This window comes from Stegastes partitus, unplaced genomic scaffold (genome assembly GCF_000690725.1).
Source record: "Stegastes partitus isolate 25-593 unplaced genomic scaffold, Stegastes_partitus-1.0.2 Scaffold586, whole genome shotgun sequence".
NCBI classification, from domain to species: domain Eukaryota; kingdom Metazoa; phylum Chordata; class Actinopteri; family Pomacentridae; genus Stegastes; species Stegastes partitus.
In genome coordinates, this window is record NW_007578317.1 from 319440 (window position 1) to 342646 (window position 23207).

Below are 23207 nucleotides of genomic sequence, written 5' to 3' on the forward strand. Positions count from 1 at the left end.
GCCATTTTACACAAGAAAGGATGTGAATCAGCCATGTCAGGAGTGACTCAGGATGTTAATGATGGTGAAACTTCCTGGGGAAAGATCTTAGCATCTTTCTGTGGTGTTTTCCAGATCTTTGTGTTGATCTGATGAAGGCCCAGTTGGGACAGCTACAGTTTCTCTGTGCTTCCTTAATAAGTGTGTTTCTTCCCTTTTCACTCTGCATTAGTGATAAGATTTTCAATCTGGTGCTGTAAGGTTCTGACAACCCTCAGCCTATGTTCCAGTGTGTGGTGGGAATCACACAGCAAACTGAGACCTGTGACATAAAAAAAATAAAAATAAAAAAACAATTAAAATCACCGTAGAAGGACAGACATTAAGGAATAAAGATGCTATGGAAAAGCACATCAAAATACAAAGACAAAAATGTCAAAATAAAATAATTTTTAAAAATCAGAATAACAAAATTCCTTTTTTCTAATACAAATATTTCTGTTTCAGTGGTTCTTTTTTCAATTTAGGTTTTGTTTTTGGTGCCTTTTTTTGTTGTTGTTTTTTTTTTTATGCCAAATTTTAAAATCATCACTGCTGACAACTGTTGTAGTCTTCTAGAGCAAGTTATTAATGAGTGGAACGTCTACTGTTGGTCATTAAAGAGCAACCTTGTTACCTGTCAGGGTAAGATGATATCAACAACAACAATAAAATAAATAAATAAACACACTGTAAAAACACAAACATGAAGAAGAAGAAAAAACAGAAGACTATCACTGAAAAACACACCAAAATGTCAAAATAAAATGAAATAATTTTTCATGTCTGTGTTTTATTTTGTAGTCTTTTCAGTTCTAAATATCTTTTCTCTTTTTCCAAATGCAAATATTTCAATGCCAAGTTTTATTCTCAGTGCCAAACTGTACAACTGTCACTGTTGTGGCCCATAGAAATAAGCTGACCTCTCCGGCGGTCACTAATGAATGTAGAGTCTCCTACTGGTCACCAGGGGGCGACAACACGCTATTTGTTACCTGTCAGGGCAGGACGTCAACAACAACAAAAAGGAAAAAAAAGAGGAAAAAAAGCGTCGACAAAAGATGGAATAAATGAGAGCAGCTCATCTTCATTTATTTTCAATGTGATTATAAGTAGGTTAAATTCTACCTGAAGTTTTAAAAAGCGTTTATTCTGAAACTTTTCAGACTTGATATGGAGCCTGAACTTCCATCCAAAACCTCAGCCGTTAAAACCTGAACTCCTAAACACGACACTAACTCCCTGAGAGAAGCTGCTTCTTCACCTGCGAGTGTAAACTGTCACTTATCGATGATTGATTGACGCTCGATCACCTGTAGTGACGTAGGCAGCAGAGCTTTAATGGGCGCCTGCAGCCTGAGGAGGAAGTGGGCGAGTGCAGGAGAAATGTGTGACTGAGAGCAGCGGAGGACTACAGCACTTTACACCCGAACAGAACCGGCAGAACTGAGCTCCTGAAACCACTGAAAAAACACACATACTGCTGCTGCTGCTGCTGGGGACTCACCTAGACAGGTAAGACGGCCGCTGTGCTCCGTGAACTGCGTGTCACCTCGCTGTTGTGAACTATGGGAATGTGAGGCGGACATTTTTTTCTCCCACCCTGATCCTTCTCTCAAGCGGAGAAGTTATTGGAGTGAAAAACAAGAGAAGCTCGAATTAAGCAAATAAGTGATTTTATTGTGAAAGTTAAAGCTGCACTTAGACCTCATTTCTTACTGTCTGTTGTGAATTCAAACAAGTTTTATGTATGTGTATGTACAGCACGTTTAAAAACAACCAGAGTTGAGTATAGTGCAAAGTCAACAGTCAGGCAGCAACAGAAATAAATGCAAAAAAAGAATATATTTGCATAAAATATTAAAAAATTGCAAAACAGAATGACACGCCATAAGATTAACATTTCAGATAATTTAAAGAGTACTGCAAATAGGGATCTATTAAGAGGTGTCAGAAGCCAACAAAAGCATGTGAGATTTTTCTCAACACACAGGAGGAAGTTTGTATTGTGAGATGATTCCAAAGCTTTGGAGCTTCGATGGCGGAGCAGTTAACATCAATGTGTAATAATGTGTTTATAATGTAGTCGTGTGTCTGCCTGCACTTGACTTCTCCTTCCAGGGATTTTTTAGTTGTTTCCGTGAAGCACAGATCTACAGGAGCAGGTCTGTTTGTGCGTTGTGTTTTTTTTTTTTTTATTGTGTGGGCAAGTGCAGTGTAGGAGTGAGCGGTGAGTCATGGGTCGAATCCCTCGTTGTGAGTTTGAGGACACAACTAGCAGCTCCATCCGACTCAGAGGCGAGTGGGATTACAGGTTGAGAGCTCGACTGTGGGTCACCGAAGGCCAGATTTTTTATTCCAGATCTCTCCTGCCTCTAGTCTGAACTTTTGCCCTCTAGTTAAGCATGTTAAAGCTCTACTGTTTTTCCCCCCCTTTCCTCCAGTTTAGTCCAATGTTGTAGGTGCTGAAGAGCTCCCCACAGGAGGTGACCATGTCCCACAACCAGTCAGACGACTTCATGGCCAACCCGGCCAACCTAATTCTGGAGAGCCACTTCTCCACAGAACTCCATATATCTGAGCCGGGGGATGAAGGCTACCAAGCACAAAGCTCCACCACGCCCCAGGAGGACGTAGTGGACAATATCGTGGTGCCCCAGCAGGTGGTTTTGAGCACCCAGAGTCCCGCAGCGCTAAAGGTCGGCTCTCACCAGCTCATCCCCAAGAATTTAGCAGCATCCAGCCGGCCGAAGAACCGACACCACACCACGGTGGTGACGTTCCCAATTGGACTGGAGCACTCCAGCAGTGGGAGCCGGGGCCGGAGCCGGCACTCCACTCAGGGGCCCGATCTGTCCTGGGAGGATTACGACAGCGATGGAGACGGCTTCGCTTTGAGGAGGAACCGCAGGAACAAGTCATACAGAGCTGCAGTGACCAGCCTGGATATCGAAGCCATGACAAAAGGACAAGCGACTAAATCCACACTGAAACCTGTGAAAGAGGACAGAGCACCCAGTCCTAGTCCGGCTCGCAGCCCTGGTCGCAAGGTATGAAGGGTGAGGGGTTGGGCCTCAAATGACAGGGCTACACTCCTGTGTTTACCATAAAGCTATTGTAATTCAATAGGAATAACACTTTTTTCCCTGTATTTGAGCATTACAGTTATTTATCTAGGAGCTAGTGCAACCTTCTTTTACGAACTTCATGCACCAGAAGCTTGACTCTGTGTTGAAGTGTTTCAGTGTGATGCTGCTGCTAAAATAACTGAACAGGATGAGGTTCAAAGAGCCCTGATGTCCTCTTCATAGGTCACAGCCATCAGCGTTGGCGATGCCCTTTGTCAAACTGTCCTTTAGTCATAGCCATGATGGCATATTTCCACAAGTGCCTTCCAGACAAGTGTTGAGGAAGTCCTCGTAGGTTTTTTTTTCTTTTTTTTTTCTACCAGACCAGAATTAAAAATAAACCTTAAAGGATTGAAAAAAAGAAGCAGAGCTGAGGACAGAATGAGAGAAACATTAAGTTGATTTCCACAGTGATAAACTTACTGCTGTCTCCTCTCTAGCGAACCTTTGGGAGAAAGAGGAACCAGAACCAACGTGGATCATTCAAAGACGGTACGTTTACTCATGCATCACTCTGTCTGCTTCTCAAAACTTGAACTACAAATAGCTGGGAAGTAGTTTTTTTTATTAGATTGCACTCGTTGTAGAAACCCTGAGTAATGAAAATGTTAGATTCGGTGTGTGGATGCTGTGATTTCAGTGGCACGACGTAGAAAGGATAGCTTGAGGCAGCAGAAGAAGAAGAAGAAACAGGAAATCATTCAGTCTGTATGCACTCGGCATGCTAAATATCTGCTGAGTCGTGAAGATGAATACTTGTGTATCTTCAGATGCTGCTACTTCTCCTTTTAAAACTATTTTTTGTCCCATTATAATTATGTAGACTCGAGAAGTGTTGATTGAAGAAGTGCCATTTTTACAGAGTTGTTATCTAACTGGTGCAGCTGCTTAAAAACACCAATCCGATGATGTTAAAATGCATTATGGAAAATAAAACGAACACACATTTATGCTTCTATTCGATCCTTGAGGGAACATTTTTGATCTATTCTCTAAAATGTTAGATTCAAGTTGTTGAAGTGTCGTGATCAAATTAATATACTGTCAATCAAGCTTGTTACCTTTCACCAATTTAATGGTTTTCACATCTTTCCAGTAGATAAACACTCCAGGAACAAACCTTCATTGAATTTAACTCACCCCTCAGTTTTTTGAACAAACAGATGTATTCTCACCTCCCACACTGTAATTCTCAAATGATCCCTGCCATCCTGTTGACAAATTCCAACTCAGTTTCAGCATTTTATTAGTTTTTGCATTAATGAATATCTAGTTACTTCTACTTCAGTGCAAATTAGTGAGCGAATAACAGCAGAATCTTACATGCACGGCCTCATCGTGACTGTAATATTTCCGTTTTGCGCACTGAGAAATAAAACTTAAGTGATGTTCTTTGGTGTCGATGCTCAGCAACGCCGCGACTCTACCAGGAGATCCGTGAGCGGGGGCTGCACTCCACCAACCAGGACGAGCTGCTGGATGACTTTGTGGTGGTGGAGCCGCCCGTGGAGGACCAAGGCATTGTGGTGAAGAGCTACCGGCCAGCGCAGCTCACCTGGAGCCAGCTGCCACAGGTAAACCTCCTGCAAGTGCACGGAGAGAAGTAAAATCACATGAGTTCTGTGAAGGCACATACTTCATTTGGCCTATAAATAAACAAGTGCACATGAAATCTATGTCACCGCTCCCTTCAATGGAGAACACGCTTCTGATCAAATATGGTTCATTCTTGACCTTTAACCCTTTATGGGGCAAGTGAACATATTTGGTAACTTCCTTGGACGTTCAATATGTCCACTCCTTGAGGTTGAAGAACCATGTGCGCTTTCATTTAGTTTCACTAAGATTTAGTGTCACTAAAGAAATGTTCCAGGCACTTTATAAATGCTTTGCTACTGGTTTGCATTGAACTGCACTTAGATTTTTTGAGATTAGTGCCACTAATACCACTCCCCCAAGAAAACTCTTGGGGGAGTGTTACTACCTTGTTTCTGGTTGTGTATGTGTCATTACCTCAAACCAAAATGTTTCTAAATAAATATTTGTTGCAGTTCTTTTATTTATTATAAATTCCCTTTTTTTTAAACCGTAGACGGGCAAGTTACCATACATGTTAACTTTATTAATCTTGATTTGCAACATTTTTTTTAAGTCACAAAAGTAAAAAATATCTTTAAATATCCTTCAATAACACCCTAGGGTTGAAATTTTCATCTTCCAAGTCACTTTCATTTTGTTTTAAACGGCACATTTAAAAGCGTATACTCTTGCCGTACTTGTTTTATAAATGTATAACTCCCACGCACACAGTGGAAAAGTTTGCTCTTCGTGTTCATGTGTACAATTTTGACTTTGTCACACGACCGTTTTCGAAGCAAATTTTGTTTGAACGACTTCATCGGTGCTTTCTTTGCTTATTTCCCATAAAGGTGAAGGACACAGGCATTCTGGCAATGGTCTCACCTCAGGAGAGAAAGAGACAAGAGGTAAGGATGAGTGTGCACATGTATGTATGTGTTTGTGTAGATTTGCATCACACGCGTTTCCACAGAAATATCCTGCAAGGGAATGTCTCTTGCTTTAACAGAAATCTCACGCAGCTCAATGGCTTAACATTTCTCAGTAATAAATAATCAGAATGAACACACAAAGGCTTCTTTCTGCTCCCACCGTTTTGCATCATCGCGCAACATGCAATGCAGTGATCCATAAGACGTGTTGCGTTCAAGGTCAGGTGTAGGTCTGTTGCTTTTTTAACCAGAAATTGTCTCTTAAAGTCTGTAAATCTGGGAAAATATTGTGGATATTTAGACAATTAGCATGTGCCAGATTTACTCTTCCAACTCTCCCTGCCACTGAATCCTCTCTCCGTTATTTTTCCCGTGTCCCGTACACAAACACAAATGTGCACAAGCAAGAACGTGCACACTGGAGTGGTGTTGCATGGATCCCTCTGAGCCAGAGCTTTGTATCAACGACTGTGTTTTTTCAGCTCCCACACACAGAATAGACAGCTTAGCAGACAGCGCAAAGAGATTCTCTGAATTTGACAAAAAAAAAAAAACTGTATTGGACTGAAATTGCAGTTGAAAAGCAGCCATTTTCTCAAAACAAATGGCATTTTCTCCTTCATGACTGAAGTAAGCTCAGCAGTGCCGTTTGGTTTCTATTTACGTCATCTTTCTTTGGTTCTGGCACTCAGCTGGAGGGAGAAAAAAAAAACAGCATTAGCATGTGGATACAATAAAACTGGAGTGATAAAGCTCATAACAGTCACCATTAATAGTTTTTTATTATGCAGCGGTGGATTTAGTGCTGCACTTATGTGAAGTCAGGGGCTTTATATAACACCGTTTTTTAAAAGCATGGTCAAAATTGATGCAAGAGAGGCCGTGAGTATTAGTCCCTGCTGTGGGTCAAGCTTGAAAACCACATGATCCTACATTTCCCATTATTCCAATCCCACACCTTCAGTTTGTCACAGAGGGTTTATGTTAAAAAAATCAAGATGGAGTTCCTATATAAAATAGTCATATTCATTTTGTAGTCCTGCAGCTGCCAGCATCATCTAACTAGAAGTTCAAACTCAATCTCAGCGGTTACTGTCGCAAGACTTTCTAGAAAGTGTCGGAGCCCACTGAGTGAAAACAGATGCAGATAAAACAGCTTCAATTAATATTAGTACAGCAACAGACCCAGTTTGTTTGATTACAAAAAGCAAACGAGCATCACAGACTGATACTGTCTGTACAGTGTAACTCTATCTGAGGGTGGATTTTCCCTTTTGTAACGTTTCCCCGCCAGCCCTCTGAGATGTCAGATGCTGTGTCAATACCAAAGGTCCACCCTGTGTGCACTGCAGTCCCTGAATAAAGCCGCACCCTGCCAGAGTAATCATGCTCCTGCAAAGTCCCGAGCAGGTGCTTGTCTTGCTCTTTTGTACCTTGAGTCACCTCATGGGGTTAGTTTTAATGCTAAAGGAGTGTGCTTGAGATTAGGCGCTGCCTATGGCAGCTTTTTTAGGGATGTGAAAGCATTTTATTACAATTTTAGGAAAGCTGAGATTAGCTAAAGTACTTTTTTCCCCCAGATTTGAGCAGTTTTAAAAAACTTGCCACACAGATAAAAGTTGACCAGGCAGACGTTCATGTACTGTTCCGTATTCGCTCCTTGAACTAAATGCTGGTCTGAGCTGATCATAAACAACTGGACTGGATTTTAGCTCAGCTCGTGCACTTTGATCCTTTCTGAGCCACTTCGCTCTGACAGGAGGAGGAAGGTGTGTCATCACCGCCTGATGGCTCACATTCTGACACCGAGCAACAGGCCTTAACTAACCCTCCATTACAAATTATTCATACTGCCATAAGGCAACCACTGTTGGTGTGTCTATTTGGTTGAGTGACTCCGTGTCAAACTTAGATTCAACGTTTTGCACCGATATCCAGTACAGAGGAGGAAACTTGTCGGGGGATGCAGATGTCTCTCTAATGATAGACCAGAATGCACTGCAGCTACAGCATGTGTTTTATTATGAGTCAGGGATGTGACACACAATCAGATTGCAGTAAATAAGGATCATCTGAATTGACCTTTAAAAAAACGTATAATTATATAATGGCTCCATTGCCGAGGATTACTTGATTGCATTTTTATCAAACCTTTAAAATATGAACATTTTCTGTTTTTTCAAGATACCGTATCAAATCAACTACTTTTCTAACTGTGACTTAACTAATATATTAAAAATTATTATTGGAAAATTACATTTTTATTCCTGTTTAATTGAGATTTAAAAAAAACAACTAAATTAAATATTTTAAGTAGGGGCTCCTCTGGCAAACAGAATCCCACATGTTGTAGAAAACCCTCAGTACACGTGTAGTTTGTTCCAGCGTTGCTTCTTGTAAGGCTAATTTGATTTCCAAGTAACGTGATTTAACTTTGGGTGCTGTACATTGCACACTGTTCTCCCACCACCAAGCACACAACCTACAAAAGGATTCTGGGGAATCTGGGAAATCACTGCATCACAAGAGATTAAACTAGACCAATTAAAATGAGAAGAGGTACATTTAAAGTGTCGTCTCAGGATAACTTCACAGCATCACATTGTGGATTTTTGGTAAATGTTGCACATGTCTCCTTCGTGTGCACACTTGTTTGACTTTGTGTGATCCTTTTTCAGGCCATTTTTGAGATCATCACCTCGGAGCACTCGTACCTGCACAGCCTGGGCATCCTGGTGCGTCACTTCGAGAAGAGCGACGCGCTGAGAAAAACGATGACGGCCACCGAGCACCATCACCTCTTCTCCAACATCTCCGTCATCCACCAAGTTAGCAAACGGTCAGACACTCCTCTGTTTATGTGTGTGTGAGGCCGATGGAGCTGGTTTGGGAGGTTTGATATCTTAAAAACGAAAACGAAAATACTTCATGATGCCATCGGTGTGTGAAGTTATTTCATTCAATATGCAGTATCAAGTGTGCAGATTATAAATAGAGCTGTGTGTTTTTATAACATGAAGTCAGACTGAATCCCTGCTGAGACGTGGTTTCAGGTTGTAAACTGTTTGATTGAGATTTTCAGGGAGAGTATTTGCCCTTAGCATGTCTTGAGTATCCTGTCGACTCCGTGAACATGTTAAGACACGCTTGTCAAACTGGTTCTGCTGCTCTGGGAGGTATTCCCGGCCTTTTAAGATGATAATATGTTTAAGAGCACTCACTGTTTATTCCTAGCTGCTTTATTTTGAATGAAAATAGATCCGGTTTTAGCAGAAAGTGATCTGCTTGTTCTGTTTTCAAATGAAACAGTATCAATGAAACTACTGGTGTGTCTCTGACGCTGCTGTATGACAAATGTGACTTACAGTATCTGTGTGTGAATCTGGGTTCCTGCAGTCGTTTCCAGGGTTGGCCTGTTTTTAAGGTGTCATTTTACTCCTTTTTGTTGAAACGGCGCTTTGCAAGGGCAGGGCTGAAAGTCATCTGTCATGTTGAAGATGTACAAAATGGAAAGGCTTTCACAAAGCCACGGCGGAAAGGCTCAAATGGATTTAACTGCAAAAATAAATCATTACGTATGTTTGGTTTTTATTGTAATGGGAGCTTGAAATGATCAGCTTTTGTTGTTTGTCATTCTGTTTATGACATTCAAATGGATAGACGTGGAAATATTTTCTTCCAGTAAATTACAAGTTGCAGCAGAGACACCATTGAGTAGATAGGTTCTAATTAAAAACCAAAAAAAAGAAGAATAAAATAACCCCAAGGTGGCAATTTGTTGTAACTTGAAGTTTCGAGTTTATCTTAAATTGTCAAACCTGTCTCAGAATGACAAAATAAAAACAACAAATGCCCCATTTGCACACAAACACTCTGAAATCGTACCCTGGACGTGATCACAGTCTTTTTCCTCTCACAGCTGTATGTAGACAGTCAAACAGAGTACCTTCGCTTCATGTCTAACCTCCCCCTCTCGATCCATTTTCAGATTTTTTGAGGACCTTGAACGGCGTCACTATGACTACCCATTGATCCGGGACATCAGCGACATTGTTCAGATCCACGCTACCCACCACTTTGAGCCCTACATCGTCTACTGCTCCAACGAGACCTTCCAGCAGAGGACGCTGCAGAAGCTGCTGTGAGTAGCACAACAGGCTGCTGAGTTTCTACAGTGCCTCAGTAGGATGAGCTCAACTTCTGTCTTTTTTGTGTCTCTTTAGGGGCAGCAACACTGCGTTCAAAGAGACCCTGAAGCAAATTGAAGCGAGCACTGAATGCGGAGGCCTCCCCATGATCTCCTTCCTCATCCTTCCCATGCAGCGAGTAACCAGACTACCGCTTCTGCTGGATGTTAGTTACGTTTTTTCTTTCCTATATGAACAGTTCTCAACTTTTTTGGCAGGTGTCCCCCCAGAAATGAAACAATGCTTGTTCACAGCAGATTGGGGGGTGTGTTTTATTTATTTGGAACATACAAAGCAGCTAATATGAAAAAAAACCCAACTGTTTTTAAACTGACTATCCGTAAAGGTTGTTATTTGCTTGTCGGCTTCGATGGAATCATCAAAACACGTCTATTTGTTATTTTTTTTAAAAATGTTTTGATTATGTCATGAAGTGATGACAAGTCTTCTGGAAATATGACAAAATCTTCTGGGCCAAAAATACACACAGAGCAATTCTAATATTTGGTTAAATGTCCATTGGCGGTTTTTACCTTAACTAGGCCCTGTTAGTAGCCATCCACAAGCTTCTGGTTGTACTTTTGACAACCCCTCTTGGTGTAGAATTGACAGAATAGGTGCAGTTCAACTACCTTTGTTGGCTTTCTGACATAGACTTGTTTCTTCATCACAGTCCACAGGTTTGCGATGAGGTTTAAGTCAGAACTTTGGGAAGACCAGTCTAATACCTTATTTTCTGCTTGATTTAGCCATTTCTTTACCACTTTTGATGTGTGTTTGAGGTTAATGTCTTATTGGGACACCAAACAGCATCCAAAACCCAACATTCTGGCTGAATATTTTGTTTTTCCTGAAGAATGTGGAGGTAATCCTCCTTCAATCATCTATTTACTTTGGGTAAAGCACCAGTTCCACTGGCAGTAAAACAGCCCCAGAGCATAATCCTGCCACCACCATGCTTGTAGTAGGCTTGATGTTTTTTGGTTAACCTTCTGTCATTATATGGGATCATATTACATGTATTTGTGTGAAAAGATAAAAAATGGATGAGAAACATGCAGGTATATCTGCACCTATAACTATGCATTTGTGACCATCCACAGTAACGTATTCATTTAGGAACACCAGATTGTCAATGATGTGCTTGAAGTTTTTGCATAATGTTGATTTGCAGAAACAGGTGATTGCAGGTTTTTATACCTCTGTTTTCTTCTCAGACAATCTCCCAGAAAACTCCAATGGAGAAGGCGGAGTATTTCGCTGCAGTTTGGGCGCTGAACGCCATCAGCAAGGTAAAGATGCTGACGACTGTTCAGCTGGATGTAGGAACAGCAGTCACTAGCCTAGCGTTCATCATTTAAATGTAGACCATGGTGTGCATGTTTCTTTAAGGTTTTGATGATTGTTTTTTTCAATGATTATATTTTCAGTTGGTCTCTAGCTGCAATGATGGAGCAAGGCGGATGGAGAGGACAGAGCAGATGTACACTATTCAGAAGCAAATGGATTTTGGTAAAATCAAGGTATGAGTTGACCATATGTGTCTGCGCAGACACATTCAAGGTAGAATACAGTGAATGTGCAAACGCTTTGGGGTGAGTTCGCTAATCTGGCACTGATAAATCTTGTGTCCTCGCAGCCATTTCCGCTGGTGTCATCATCGCGGTGGCTGAAGAAGCACGGCGAGCTAGCCATCTCCGCCGAAGAGCTCAGCATCTGGAGAGCTTTCACCAACCGAAGCTACTACCTGTATCTCTTCAATGATGTACTGATAGTGACCAGGAAGAAGAGGTGAGCCGTGAATGTAGAGCAGAGTTTGTTTACAAAGCTGAGCAGCTGGAATGTGAAATGATATTTTGTGGTTAAAGCGGGAAGCTTAAAGGACCAGTGTGTAGGATTCAGTGACATCTAGCGGTGGGGTTGCAGATTACAACCAACCGAATGAGGAGATGTGGGAGAAGCTGCGGTGGCTATAACTTCAACTAACAACATGAAAGATCCTCTCCAGAACCAGTGTTTGGTTTGTCTGTTCTGGGCTGCTGGAGAAACATAGCAGTGCAACATGGGGTTCATTCTAAGCCAACGAAATTACAAGTATTCATGGTGAGAGGGGATTATACACTAATGCAAACATCCATCCATTATCTACACACCATTTAATCCTCACTAGGGTTGCAGCAGTCTATTACAGGGCTACACTTAGAGACAGACAACCAAGCACACTCACATTCACACCTACGGACAATTTAGAATCACCAACCTCAGCATGTTTTTGGACTGTGGGAGGAAGCCGGGAGGAACCCACGCTGCATGGGAGAGAACATACAAACTCTACGTCCTCACCGGGATCTTCTAGCTGTGAGGCGACGGTGCTAACAACCGAGCCACCCGAGAGCCCCCTAATACAAACATAAACATAATTAATATATTCCATTTTTGGGGCTGCAAGGTGGAGCAGTTGGTAGCACTGTTGCGTCGCAGCAAGAAGGTCGCTGGTTTGCGTGGAGTTTGCATGTTCTCCCCGTGCAGCGTGGGTTCTCTCCAGGTTCCCCAGCTTCCTCCCACAAAGACCAAAAACATGTTGAGGTTAATTGATGATTCTAAATTGTCCGTAGGTGTGAATGTGAGTGTGCTTGGTTGTCTGTCTCTAAGTGTGGCCCTGTGATAGACTGGTGACCTGTCCAGGGTGTCCCCTGCCTTCACCCTGAGTCAGCTGGGATAGACTCCAGCCCCCCACGACCCTAGTGAGGATTAAACAGTGTATAGATAATGGATGGATGGATTCCATTTTTGCTAATGGATCCCACTTAATAGATCCTCACACTGGTGCTTTAAAGTTGTATAAAGATGACTGTCGAGGGTATTTTAAGGTTTTCGTCATTGTGTTGATTAAAATCATGTGTGTGCTTTTCATGAATTGCGCAAACAACAGAAACTAACCAAAAAAATGAGCTGCTAACTGACTAATATCCTGTTTGTCATGTCATCAGGACACATAACTGACATAATTTTATAGTAATTTGATATGTCATTGTATTGCTGTCTTACAATGCAGTATAGGGACAATAATGCTTTTAAGTCTATTTGAAATCATGAAAATGCCAGTAAACATTCCCAGCATGTCAACACAACCACTTATATTGAGTCTAATAGGATCAGTTAAGATGCATTTGGCTTTCTGTACATGAAGAGTTAACTTGGCATTACGAACTCCATAAAAAGCACAAATTCCAGCTCCAGATGCACTTATTCAATTAGTCTTTCACAAGTCCAATAACTTCTTAGTGTGAAGAAGAACCTGGCTGGCATCTGCTAAAGTAGGAGTTGTTTTAATGGAAGGCAAAGTCAGAACCCCAAAAGCAGTTTATGATGGATTCAGTGTTTGTTTCCTGGTGACTTTTGTGGACACTAAACAGATCCAGCTGCTGGAACTTGAGGAACAGAATCGAGGGGAAGGGGACAGAGAAAGGAGAGTAGTATGGATATGGTGCCTGCATTCTTGAGATTCTTCAGTGTTACTTTCAGCGTGTCAGCTCAGTTGACTGCAGCTTTCTGTTTTGAGTTAGGGAGAAACCAAACAGTGTCATCTTAAAGAAATAAGCTGCCTGTAACCTTGGTGTCATTTCTGTGGTGGTGAAGGGTACACTGTGACCCAGCCAGCAGGTGATAACATCTCTTACAGGCTACCAACAGATAACAAATGAATGTGGCTTGACTGCTTTGTGTACATGTCTATACACATAGTAAACATGTTGCTGCTTTCTCTACACCTTAATATGCAGAAATTGCCCTTGTTCTTCTTGCACGTTCCTGCTGGGAGAACACAATGAGCTAATCATTCGGATGTGACTTTTTTGTGTGTCCAGTGAGGAGAGCTTTGTGGTGTTGGACTACGCCACTGTGGAGAATGTGAAGGTGGAGGTTGGAGAGACTCCAGAGGGACGCTTGTCTCCGCCGGCCAAGAACAGCACCAGCTATCTGTCCTTCAAACTGGTGATGAGCAAGAACAGCGAAGGGAGGGCAGAGACAATCTCCCTGGTGGCCGAGTCCAGGTACCGTCAGCTCCTGTCACCCCTGAAGTCCCTCAAGTGGGAGTTTCTATTTGAAAATATACATTTAAAGCTGCTTTAAACTGACTTCTTACTGTCACAGGTTGGTTCATACATAAAACAGTCTGTCTGATGATCATTGTGATTTATTCTCATGTATGTCCAGGAAACAAGTTTGTGTCTGGCTCCCTCTACTGATCAAAGTCCTAATAGCAGCATGTAATGGTGCTTTTTCCTTTTCTTTTTTTCCCCCCTTCACTGCCCAGGGTGGACCGAGCTCGCTGGATAGTTGCTCTTAAAGAAAACAATCAGGCAGGTGTCTCCACTTGCACAGAAGGTAAGTCTGCATGTTGATCTTACAAAGGAAGTACTTTCTGAAATAAGTCTAAGTTTGACCAGATTGTTTTTGCGCATTAATTCATGTTTAAGTGGCAGCTGATGACAAATTAGTTCTCTCACATTTCATTTCTAAATCATTCATTTGTCATGTAAGTCTGAAATAGCTGAGGAATGCAGCGTACCGCACAGAAAGCAGATGGTTTGCGTTTTAATTTTTATATTTCAGAAAAGTCTGCCTCTATTTAACATGCTGAACCCTGAGGCAGATTTAGAAGGCATGTTGGCATTTTTTAAAATTGACAAAACTACACCATTTATTGGAGCAAGAACTGTTAAAAAAGAAACTCAAATAGTCTGATTTTCAACTTTTAAAGCCACCTGTGACTTACTGTTCCATCGGCAAGCTTAACCAAATCTCAGCCCAAATCTCTTCTCCAAAAATATATCAGTTGCCTTTAACTAGGTTCAATAAATGAATGAATGAATGAATGAATGAATTAATTAATTAATGTGCTCTTCAGTGCAACTGTAAAGCCATTAGTGACTTAACTGCGACCAACATTCATGTGACAAACCTTTAGGAAGTTTTCTAATTGTACTGAACAGCAGGTTGTGTTTACACAGAGCAGACAGAAGACAAGTATGTTGTTGTTGTACATCTGTTTCTAGTTTGTGTGAAATAATCAAATCATTTCTGCTCGTTTTTAATGATATAGGGCAATTATATTTGTGTCATTTTGTACAGAGAACGTTCTTGAGTTCTCACTTGTTCTTGTCATGGTTGTGCTGTTTCCATAGAAGTGGCAGGACTTAACATTGCAGGAAAAAAATAGTGACAAGCAAAAACTGTCAAACTGTGCAACAAAATGGAGAAGCTGCTCGGGTAAAATCAAGTCATTTTCACATACATAGCACAGCTGCATAGTCTGTCTGTCCTGTGTGAATCCTGATGTTTACGATGCTGAGTTTACTATATTGACAGAAAGGTGTTGTAACATTCAGACTTAATTGCGTTTGACTCCAAAAGAAACAAACAGTAAAAGCTCTTTGGCATGACACATCTGTCAGGACAGATGTGGACCAGTCATAGTCACAGTGTCCAGTATGTCGAAATGCAGAATAAGATCAGAGCACCTACAGGATTTTATATAAGTAATAAAACTTATTTTTTAGGGGTTTTTTATTAACCCTATTCAGGACTTTAATGTTGCCATGTGTAGAAGGTCTTATGTGCAAAATATTTGTTGGTATTCATTGCAGACTTTTATACTATGTTAAATACATTTTCTGATAAGTTGATGTTATTTTTGGTTCCAAATGCATGACAAATGTCCCTCTTTTTAGATTTAAAAAAAAAAAAAATCTTCAAAAATAAACAATACCCGTCACCTAAACCAAATGGCCTGGGGTCCAAAAGACCCCAAAAGTCCTGAATAGGATTAAAGCAATACTGTTTTTCTTACAGACACTTGTGATAGTTTAATTTAGTGGCTTATTAAAACAAAACCATCACATGGGCAGAGCTCACTGTTGCTGTTTGTTTCATGACTACGTACGTACGTATGGAGTGTGGGATCAAACAAGTCTGCACAATGCTGAATAAGTCCATCTTGTGTCTGATGACGTTCAGCAGTGATTGGTTTACCTGAACTGATAAGGAGAAGAACTGTAATGATGCAGGCAAAGTAGGTTATAGCAACTAGCAGCAAAGCAGGCAAACCTAGGAAGTGTCCAAGTAAAGTTTCTGATACTCCAGGTTAAAAAGAAACTCAGCGTTCAGAGGAAATATTGCAGTCTAAAAAAAAACCTAAAGCATGTAATTAGTGTCACTGGCAAGAAGGAGAGACGAAAGTCCCACACTACAGGTTCAAGAGTGAGCGTCTCTGTTGACGTTTAATATTATTAAAAGGTGTGTCTTGACAGAGAAAATGCCACATCACATCAGTGTGCCAAAGAACCCGATCGTACAGTTGAACCGCAGCGTTCTTCTTTCTGCACAGCACCACAATGTAAACTAAACAGCTTTATAAGCTCATTTGCACCTACAGCAATTAACATTTTAAACTATGTTTTTAGAGGCTGTGTGGGTTGTGCGATGGCTTTATGGTGTTGTGATCACATTTTTATCACAGCTTGTGTAGTATGTGTAATGAAATGTGAAATGTCGGGTTGTTAACTTGCGCGTGAAGACAAACGTCCCCACAGGGGCCTTAAAGTGTATTTTATGGTATTACACTGAGATGAACTAAAACAGGAACCTGTACCCATCATACAAGCTTTAGTTTTCTGAACCACACTGCAATATGTTCTGGGAATGTGTTTCAGGTCTGCCACAGTACGAGGCCACCAAAGCTTACATGCCAAAGGATCCTGATGAACTGGGTCTGCAGCAGGCTGAGCTCGTCATTGTCCTGCAGAAGGAAGAAGGTGAGGCCTGCTTTGCTCTGTCGCTATCTAGAATACAACTTCAAATTCTGCTCAGTCAGTATCTCATCTTGTTCATTTCTCGTAAAAGCATGCGAGAGTGTTTTAAACATCTGTCTGCTCTTCCCAGCGTGGTGCTACGGGGAGAGAATGCGAGATGGAGAGAGAGGCTGGTTCCCTGCCAGCTGCGCCACAGAGATCACCAACCGCACTGCCATGGAGAGCAACGTGCAGCGCATGAAGCGCTTACGCAAAGAGACCAACGTTTGAGCGACTTCACCGTGGACGTACTGTCATGTCGGGATGGACAAAATAATAGAAACACCTTCTGGAACATTAGCGATGCTCAATGTTCTGTCTTTGTTGAGACTGCTGTGCCGGTGAATCACACGGAACACGAGAAAGCTACTAATTGCTGTAACGATGGGCCACAAACACATTACCAACAGACTGGAGGACGTTTACGAAGCATAGGAAAAATCAGAAACTGGTGCCTCAGTGGTCTAACATGAACACAGTGAAACTATGAGGTTCCTGCTTCCAACAGTATCCATGTTTCCCATTGCTGTATAAAAACAAGACTATTTCAAATATGACCATCCGGTTGAATGAACAATTAAATGTCATTTTTAATATACTTTCTATTGTGAAAATGTGTTAGATAATTGTTTGCATGCACTATGAGACGTTTGTTGCGTACACTTTGCCTTTATAGGAAGTCTTGCCCACAAATGTCAACATGAGTAACTTGATCTAGTGCTACTTACTGGTTACATTATATTGTAAAATATATTGTGTTAGTGTTAAAGATGTTGTGAAGGGTTTATGTATTATCCTGGTGTGACATTTGCCAAGTTAAATGCAGTTTATGATACACTGTTCCATTGTGGAATTTGGTTAATTGTCTAAATATACGACATGAAAACACTCCGACTTAACTGTTCTATATTAAAAAGCAAACATGTTCCGTGGTTTTGCCCTTGTCTATAGCCTGTATACTTGAAAAAAATAAAAATAAAGCCACCACAATAGACAATGTTCCTGGTTTCTGAACTTTTATTTGAGCTTGCATTTTGTTAAAATGTTTGAATACATAAAAAGTTATTTAAAAATGTCAAACTGACCAGATATCAAATTCCATTTTATCTTTAAAAACCATTTGGTGTAAAAACTTAGGACAGATTTAGAAAAACATTTGCTGTTTCCCCAAAACGTTTTGTAGCTGTCACATAAAAATAATGGAAAAAAAACAAGTCTGCATAGATTCTGCAGGCAATCGGTGGTAATCTGGTCAAATGCATGGTGCAAGCTTGTGACGATCGTCAAGTCAAATCTTTATTGCTCAGATCTTGTTTGATGTTTCTTCTTGTTGACAAAAAAACTGTAAAGGAGGAAAATTTACAGATTAGTACATCGTTCGCCTATGGACAGCACCCTATGTGATAAAATTCTTGAAAGTCATTGGCAGATTGCAGAAAAAGTATCCCAAGCTGTTGCTCATATGGAAGCCAGACAATAGCAAGAGGCTCTATGTTGCTAGGCAGTTTACTTTCTTTAATCCACTCTATTGGCTCATGCTTTGGATTAACATCTACAGAGCTAAACAAGTGTAAATGACAACCTAGGCAACCAGGCTTAGAAGAAGAAAACACTGAGCATCTAACAATGTTTCCTGGCATGCACCTTCAATGTCTTTTTTACAGTCAGCCCCAAATGTTGACACCTGAATCAAGGTGTTAGTTAAAGCTAACTGAAACGATCAACATGCAGACAGATTAGTCACTGTGAGGCTACAGACTCACCCGGACGATGGTAAAAGATGGTAGGTGCCGGTGGGCAGGTTGTTTCCTACTCAGCCCCACCCTGCTGGGCCTCGGGAGCGGACGTTTTCTCTGCAGATGGGTCACCTCCTGTCTTGGCCTCCTTGGTCTCCTGGCCGGGCTTGCCACCAGTTGTTTGGCGTCTGCGGCGGTAGTTGAAGTTACGGCGGTAGCGCCGCTGGCGGGGCTGTTGATTTTGACCACCTTCGCCGCCCTGATTCTCCTTGTCCTCCTCGCCGTCCCGCACCGGTCTGGGACGGGGTGGACCCCTAAAGGTGAAAAGCGAAAAGGAAGAAGCTGAAAGAAGACAACAACTATGAAGTAGAAATACCATGCAAAGAATACATCATTCACTGGGACAAAAGGCACATAGAAAGTCACAGAAGTGATGCAAAAAAAACAAACAAAAAGAACAAAAGCCAAATTTGGATGCACAGCTGCAGGTTGAGGTTAGGCTGCAATAAAAGGGGAGTTTCTCTGACCAAACATGTGGCACTTCTGCTTATCATAAGGTTTATTGTTAGTCAATTTTCACTTTGTGGACTCAAAGTTGGGATCCAGATGGCACAAAGCTTTATTCTCCCTCTCTTATTGCAACCCTGCATCAATGAAGCCAACATGCAAACCTTGGTCTGAACCTTGGTCGGAAGCCTTTGTAGTAGTTCTGCCTCACTGGTTTGTTGCCCTGGTCTGGACCCCCCTGGCTCTCGTCACCCTCACCTCCCTGAAAGTAAACAAATCAACAAAACAACTGACACATACCTTTTTTTAGGTGCCAGCACAAAGGCAGACCACCTTCAGATCATTTGTTCCTTAGTGCGCACGAATGGCAAGCGTAGATGATCAATGTGTTTGTGCAGTGAAGGTACACTGTCAGGCACTTCTGCAGAGTTGATTTTAGGGGCCTATTTGAGTCAATTTGCAAAATATTGGCTAGGCCCCCGATACACCAATAACTATTGATCACAACCACGTGAGTGTTAGAAAGGAGAGGGTTAAGAGTCGAGTCTAACATATCAAGGGTCCCGATTTCGTCATGGGACAGCTGGGTGCCTGCTTCAGGATAGTAGCCCTGTGACAGCGTACCTCAGTCATCTCTCCGCGTGGTGCGTTGGTGTACGGGGGCCGGCGGCCGTAGCGTCTACGTACAAAGTATGGCGGGTAGCGCCGTCTGCCAGGGTAAGCGGGTCTGCGCTGCTGCGAGTCTCCTTCAGGGGCGCTCTCTCCCCCATCTCTGCTGCCTTTGTCACGTCCTCCGCTGCCTGGCTCACCCTCTCCGTCACTCTGGTAGTTCTCTGGATAGTCTCCTCCGCGGGGAGGGCCCCTCCTTCGGGGGTAGCGCCTGTAACGGTTCCTGTCAGCGGCGTACTTACTTCCTTGGACTGCAACACCTCCTGGGCCGGTGACATTTGCCGCCTCTGCTCCCTGTGCACAGTAGGATGTTTTAGAGACATGTATTTAGCCAGATTAATGACCAAGACAACAACAAATGGGATTTTTTTTTTTCTTCAAAAGCTACAAACTAAATAAAGAAATGCAGACCTAAACACAAAATTAACATACAAACATACAAGAAATGTTTACCTTCTCCCCCTCAACTACATCAAACTCCACAGTTTCTCCATCTCCAACGCTGCGAAGGTATTTCCTCGGGTTGTTCTTTTTGATGGCTGTCTGAAATCACGAATAGTTCCGAGTTAATATTATATTTCCAGAATTATTAAACTAAACAGTATGCCGCCGCCACCAAGAACAACTTACCTGGTGTACAAAAACGTCCTCTTTTGTATCATTCCTAAACAAAGGAAGATAATCGTACTAGTTAGCAGTGTTCTGCTGAGCCACAAAATGCAAGAAAATCTCTACAGACAGATTGCAACTAAGCCAGTGAGTGTACGGATTAATTAAGAATTGCACGTAACAACAGTGTTGAGACCAGCAGATAAATCATCTGGTCAGCTCTGTAAGCATATCATAGCCATAATAGGATTGGGAATGTTCTTTAACACACAGCTGATATCAGGGTCTTTAGGAAGCAGGGGGTGGGGGAGGGGTCCACTTACCTATTGATAAAACCATATCCATTCCTGACGTTGAACCATTTGACTGTTCCCAAGACTTTTGTTGCTGAAATGAAATTAATTGAAATTATGAAATAGCTTTAGATTTGTGTAATTTTCTACTTCATGTCTAAGACAACACTCGCATACAGTGAATCTGATTGAAAAGCTTTAAAACTGATCCTGCGCTTCATTTGATCTAAACTGATGACAAACTGTAAAGGAATCAAATGTGACCAGTTGATGAAAAACTAACCACGGCCACAGATATTGTGGAAGTTATATTTAACTACCAACTGTCACTCTTATTATAGATCCTGATGCTTATGAGTGCCTTGTGTCAGCTGCACTTGGTGTGAGGCATGATCCATTATAAGCCACTGCAGACCACACTATGTCTCAACTAGATCTAAACATTTCCTCACTATCAGGGCTTCTGACATATGCAGCTTACTAGATTGCATGCCAAGTGTGGATGCAATAACAGCATAGTAGCCGTAGCAGCTAACGTATCAAAGTTCAACTCCAACAGACCTACTGCCCCATTTTAAGACGCACTGCTGCTCAGGACATTTGCGTTCACACGTGGTAGAGTCGCGCCCGGATACGCTAGCAAGCGGTGAGCCCAGCTGGCTTGTTAGCATAGCTATGTGGCTAAGCGGATCCGAACCATGTGGTTGGATTAGAGCCAAGCAAGCGGAATCGAACTTAGCACATCAGCCAACATGTATTGTGACCAAAGGTTTTTCCAAATTTAGAATGTTGGTAGTTGTTGTAATGTTTTTTTCGGAAAACAAACGACCAAATTGCAAGAGAAATCAGCGGAATCACACGGCGGACATTTTGGGTGGCCCCTTCAGCCATGTAAATAGCTAAAGTTAGCCGGCTAGGCTAATGTAGCTTCGTTAGCCAAAGAGCTGCTATCGTTGAGAACGTAGGCCCCTAATGATAGCCCAGAAATTAGACCAAAATTACACGACCCTAGACACATGTACTCTGGTGCATTTATAACGGAGCTTTGACGGGACCGGTTGGCCAGTCGCGTTTGATACGAGTTTGTACGTGTTTCGACTGTTTTGGATATAAAAAATATTCCGACATGGAACCAGGCTCTTTCGTGTGAACAAAGGGACGGCAGGCAGCTAACGTTAGCCTGCGCTCAGCTGAATTCGCAGCCAGTTATCGGCACGAAATAACTTCGCGTAGCACACTTACGCTCCGCTGTCAGTTAGAAAATTCAAGCCAAAGTTAACTTTAAAACGCCTCGACGTCAACATCTGTGCACTGACTGTTTGAACGGAAAACTAGCGTCGGCGGACAGACACACGTCCCTACACGGCTAGAAACAACTTCAACGATCGTCCATGTGACGGGCTGCCGGTATCATGGTATTCCGTGGCGGATATTTGACGTGTGGAGGCCCATGAAAAACACAGATTAACGGACTAAAATTACACGATTACTTTAACGGTCTCATATTCTCTTTTAAAATTAACATCCAAAATAAAGGGTTATTGTATTACGAGGAGGTAAGAAAAAAAAAAGAAAAAAAGATATAGCACTGATTAAACGGATCAGCGTTCCAGCGGACACTTTTAATTATGTACCGCGAGCTAAAATAAACGATAGGACAAACGATCCACTACTGACAGCAAATGCAAATTAATTTTACTTTGTTTCACAGAAAACTTTAAGTCGACAGTATCCCATTTAGGTCAAACACTACAGGCATCCCACAAACGATCAAAAATGGACAGAAATGTAAGCGGTCCTGTAAACATTTATTTTTCTCCTTTGTCAGTTTCAAATATGCTACCATTGGGTTACTTGTTCTCCGTGTCGGATTAACGTTTCGTTTAACAGTAAACTGGGCGAACCGACAGGCTCGGTACTGTTAGCAACCGCCACTTTTGCGCATCGCCGCTCCGCTGCCACAAACCACGTTAGCTAACTAGTTAGCTTAACTAGCTCCAGCAGTCTTACCGATGACCTTCTTATCCCCCGCGGAAGCTGCGGCTGCCGGGCTGGATGGGCTCTCCGCATCGGCAGCAGGCTGCGGTGGTTGTTGTTGTGTCTCGGCCTCGCTGCTCATGGTTACTACTGGTTGGTAATGGCTTCTGCCGGCGGCGGCTCTCTGCTATGTTTCCCGGTGCTAGATGGTAACCTGGGCCGGCGGTGGTGGGGGCTACTGCCTTCGGGCTCTCTGCTTTCCTCTTTCCGCTCCCGTTGCCGATCGAACTGGGCAGAATGAGAAACTGTGCCGGGGAATGTTCCTGGTCGGCGGTCCGCCCAACGAGCCTTCCAATTGGCTACAATCTGTAACGGAAAACAAGACGCCCTCCGAATGGCTCAGTCAGCTGTCAATTCTTTTCGAGGGAAGCGTTTGCGAAAATGATTGGCTGAGGGGTCTGTACCTGTCTACTGTCACCGCCCACTAGTGATGTCAAAGCCAGACAAATGAGACAGATAACTGTGACACTTTTGGAACGGAGTGTCTACTAGCTGGGGTCATTTTAGTCCACGGATGTTTGTGTAAATACATAATGCACAAATATTATTTTAAAAAAGACACTTGGAATTATTAGCATGCCATTTTTACGTTAAACTGAATCAAAATTTGTGGCAGAAGAAGCGGCGAGACATTGGGATTTGGGTAAATTCGTATTTTGGTG

At 42.2% G+C, this 23207-nt stretch overlaps 2 protein-coding genes across 5 annotated transcripts; one reads left to right on the forward strand and one right to left on the reverse strand.

Annotated features, from left to right (window-relative positions):
- The first annotated feature begins 1387 nt into the window (after positions 1-1387).
- On the forward strand, positions 1388-17891 carry arhgef16 (Rho guanine nucleotide exchange factor (GEF) 16). Its single transcript, XM_008288990.1, has 15 exons — positions 1388-1533; positions 2463-3068; positions 3587-3638; positions 4557-4720; positions 5576-5632; positions 8335-8495; positions 9645-9797; positions 9880-10009; positions 11061-11135; positions 11274-11366; positions 11483-11634; positions 13710-13895; positions 14159-14229; positions 16557-16658; positions 16786-17891. The coding sequence occupies exons 2-15, from the start codon at positions 2511-2513 to the stop codon at positions 16923-16925; spliced, it is 2094 nt and encodes a 697-aa protein (XP_008287212.1). The 5' UTR covers positions 1388-1533; positions 2463-2510; the 3' UTR covers positions 16926-17891.
- On the reverse strand, positions 17694-22786 carry ybx1 (Y box binding protein 1). 4 transcript variants are annotated; one of them, XM_008288986.1, is made up of 8 exons: positions 22519-22786; positions 20539-20602; positions 20237-20270; positions 20060-20149; positions 19562-19900; positions 19102-19199; positions 18458-18744; positions 17694-18036 (listed from the first exon to the last, which is right to left on the reverse strand). In XM_008288986.1, exons 1-7 carry the CDS (start codon positions 22625-22627, stop codon positions 18504-18506), a joined length of 975 nt encoding a protein of 324 aa, XP_008287208.1. In that variant the 5' UTR covers positions 22628-22786; the 3' UTR covers positions 17694-18036; positions 18458-18503. The 4 variants fall into 4 exon arrangements, with proteins under 4 accessions (XP_008287208.1, XP_008287210.1, XP_008287209.1 ...); XM_008288988.1 differs by having other exon boundaries at positions 19625-19900; positions 22519-22785; XM_008288987.1 differs by having other exon boundaries at positions 19114-19199; positions 22519-22783.
- Positions 22787-23207: the final 421 nt, after the last annotated feature.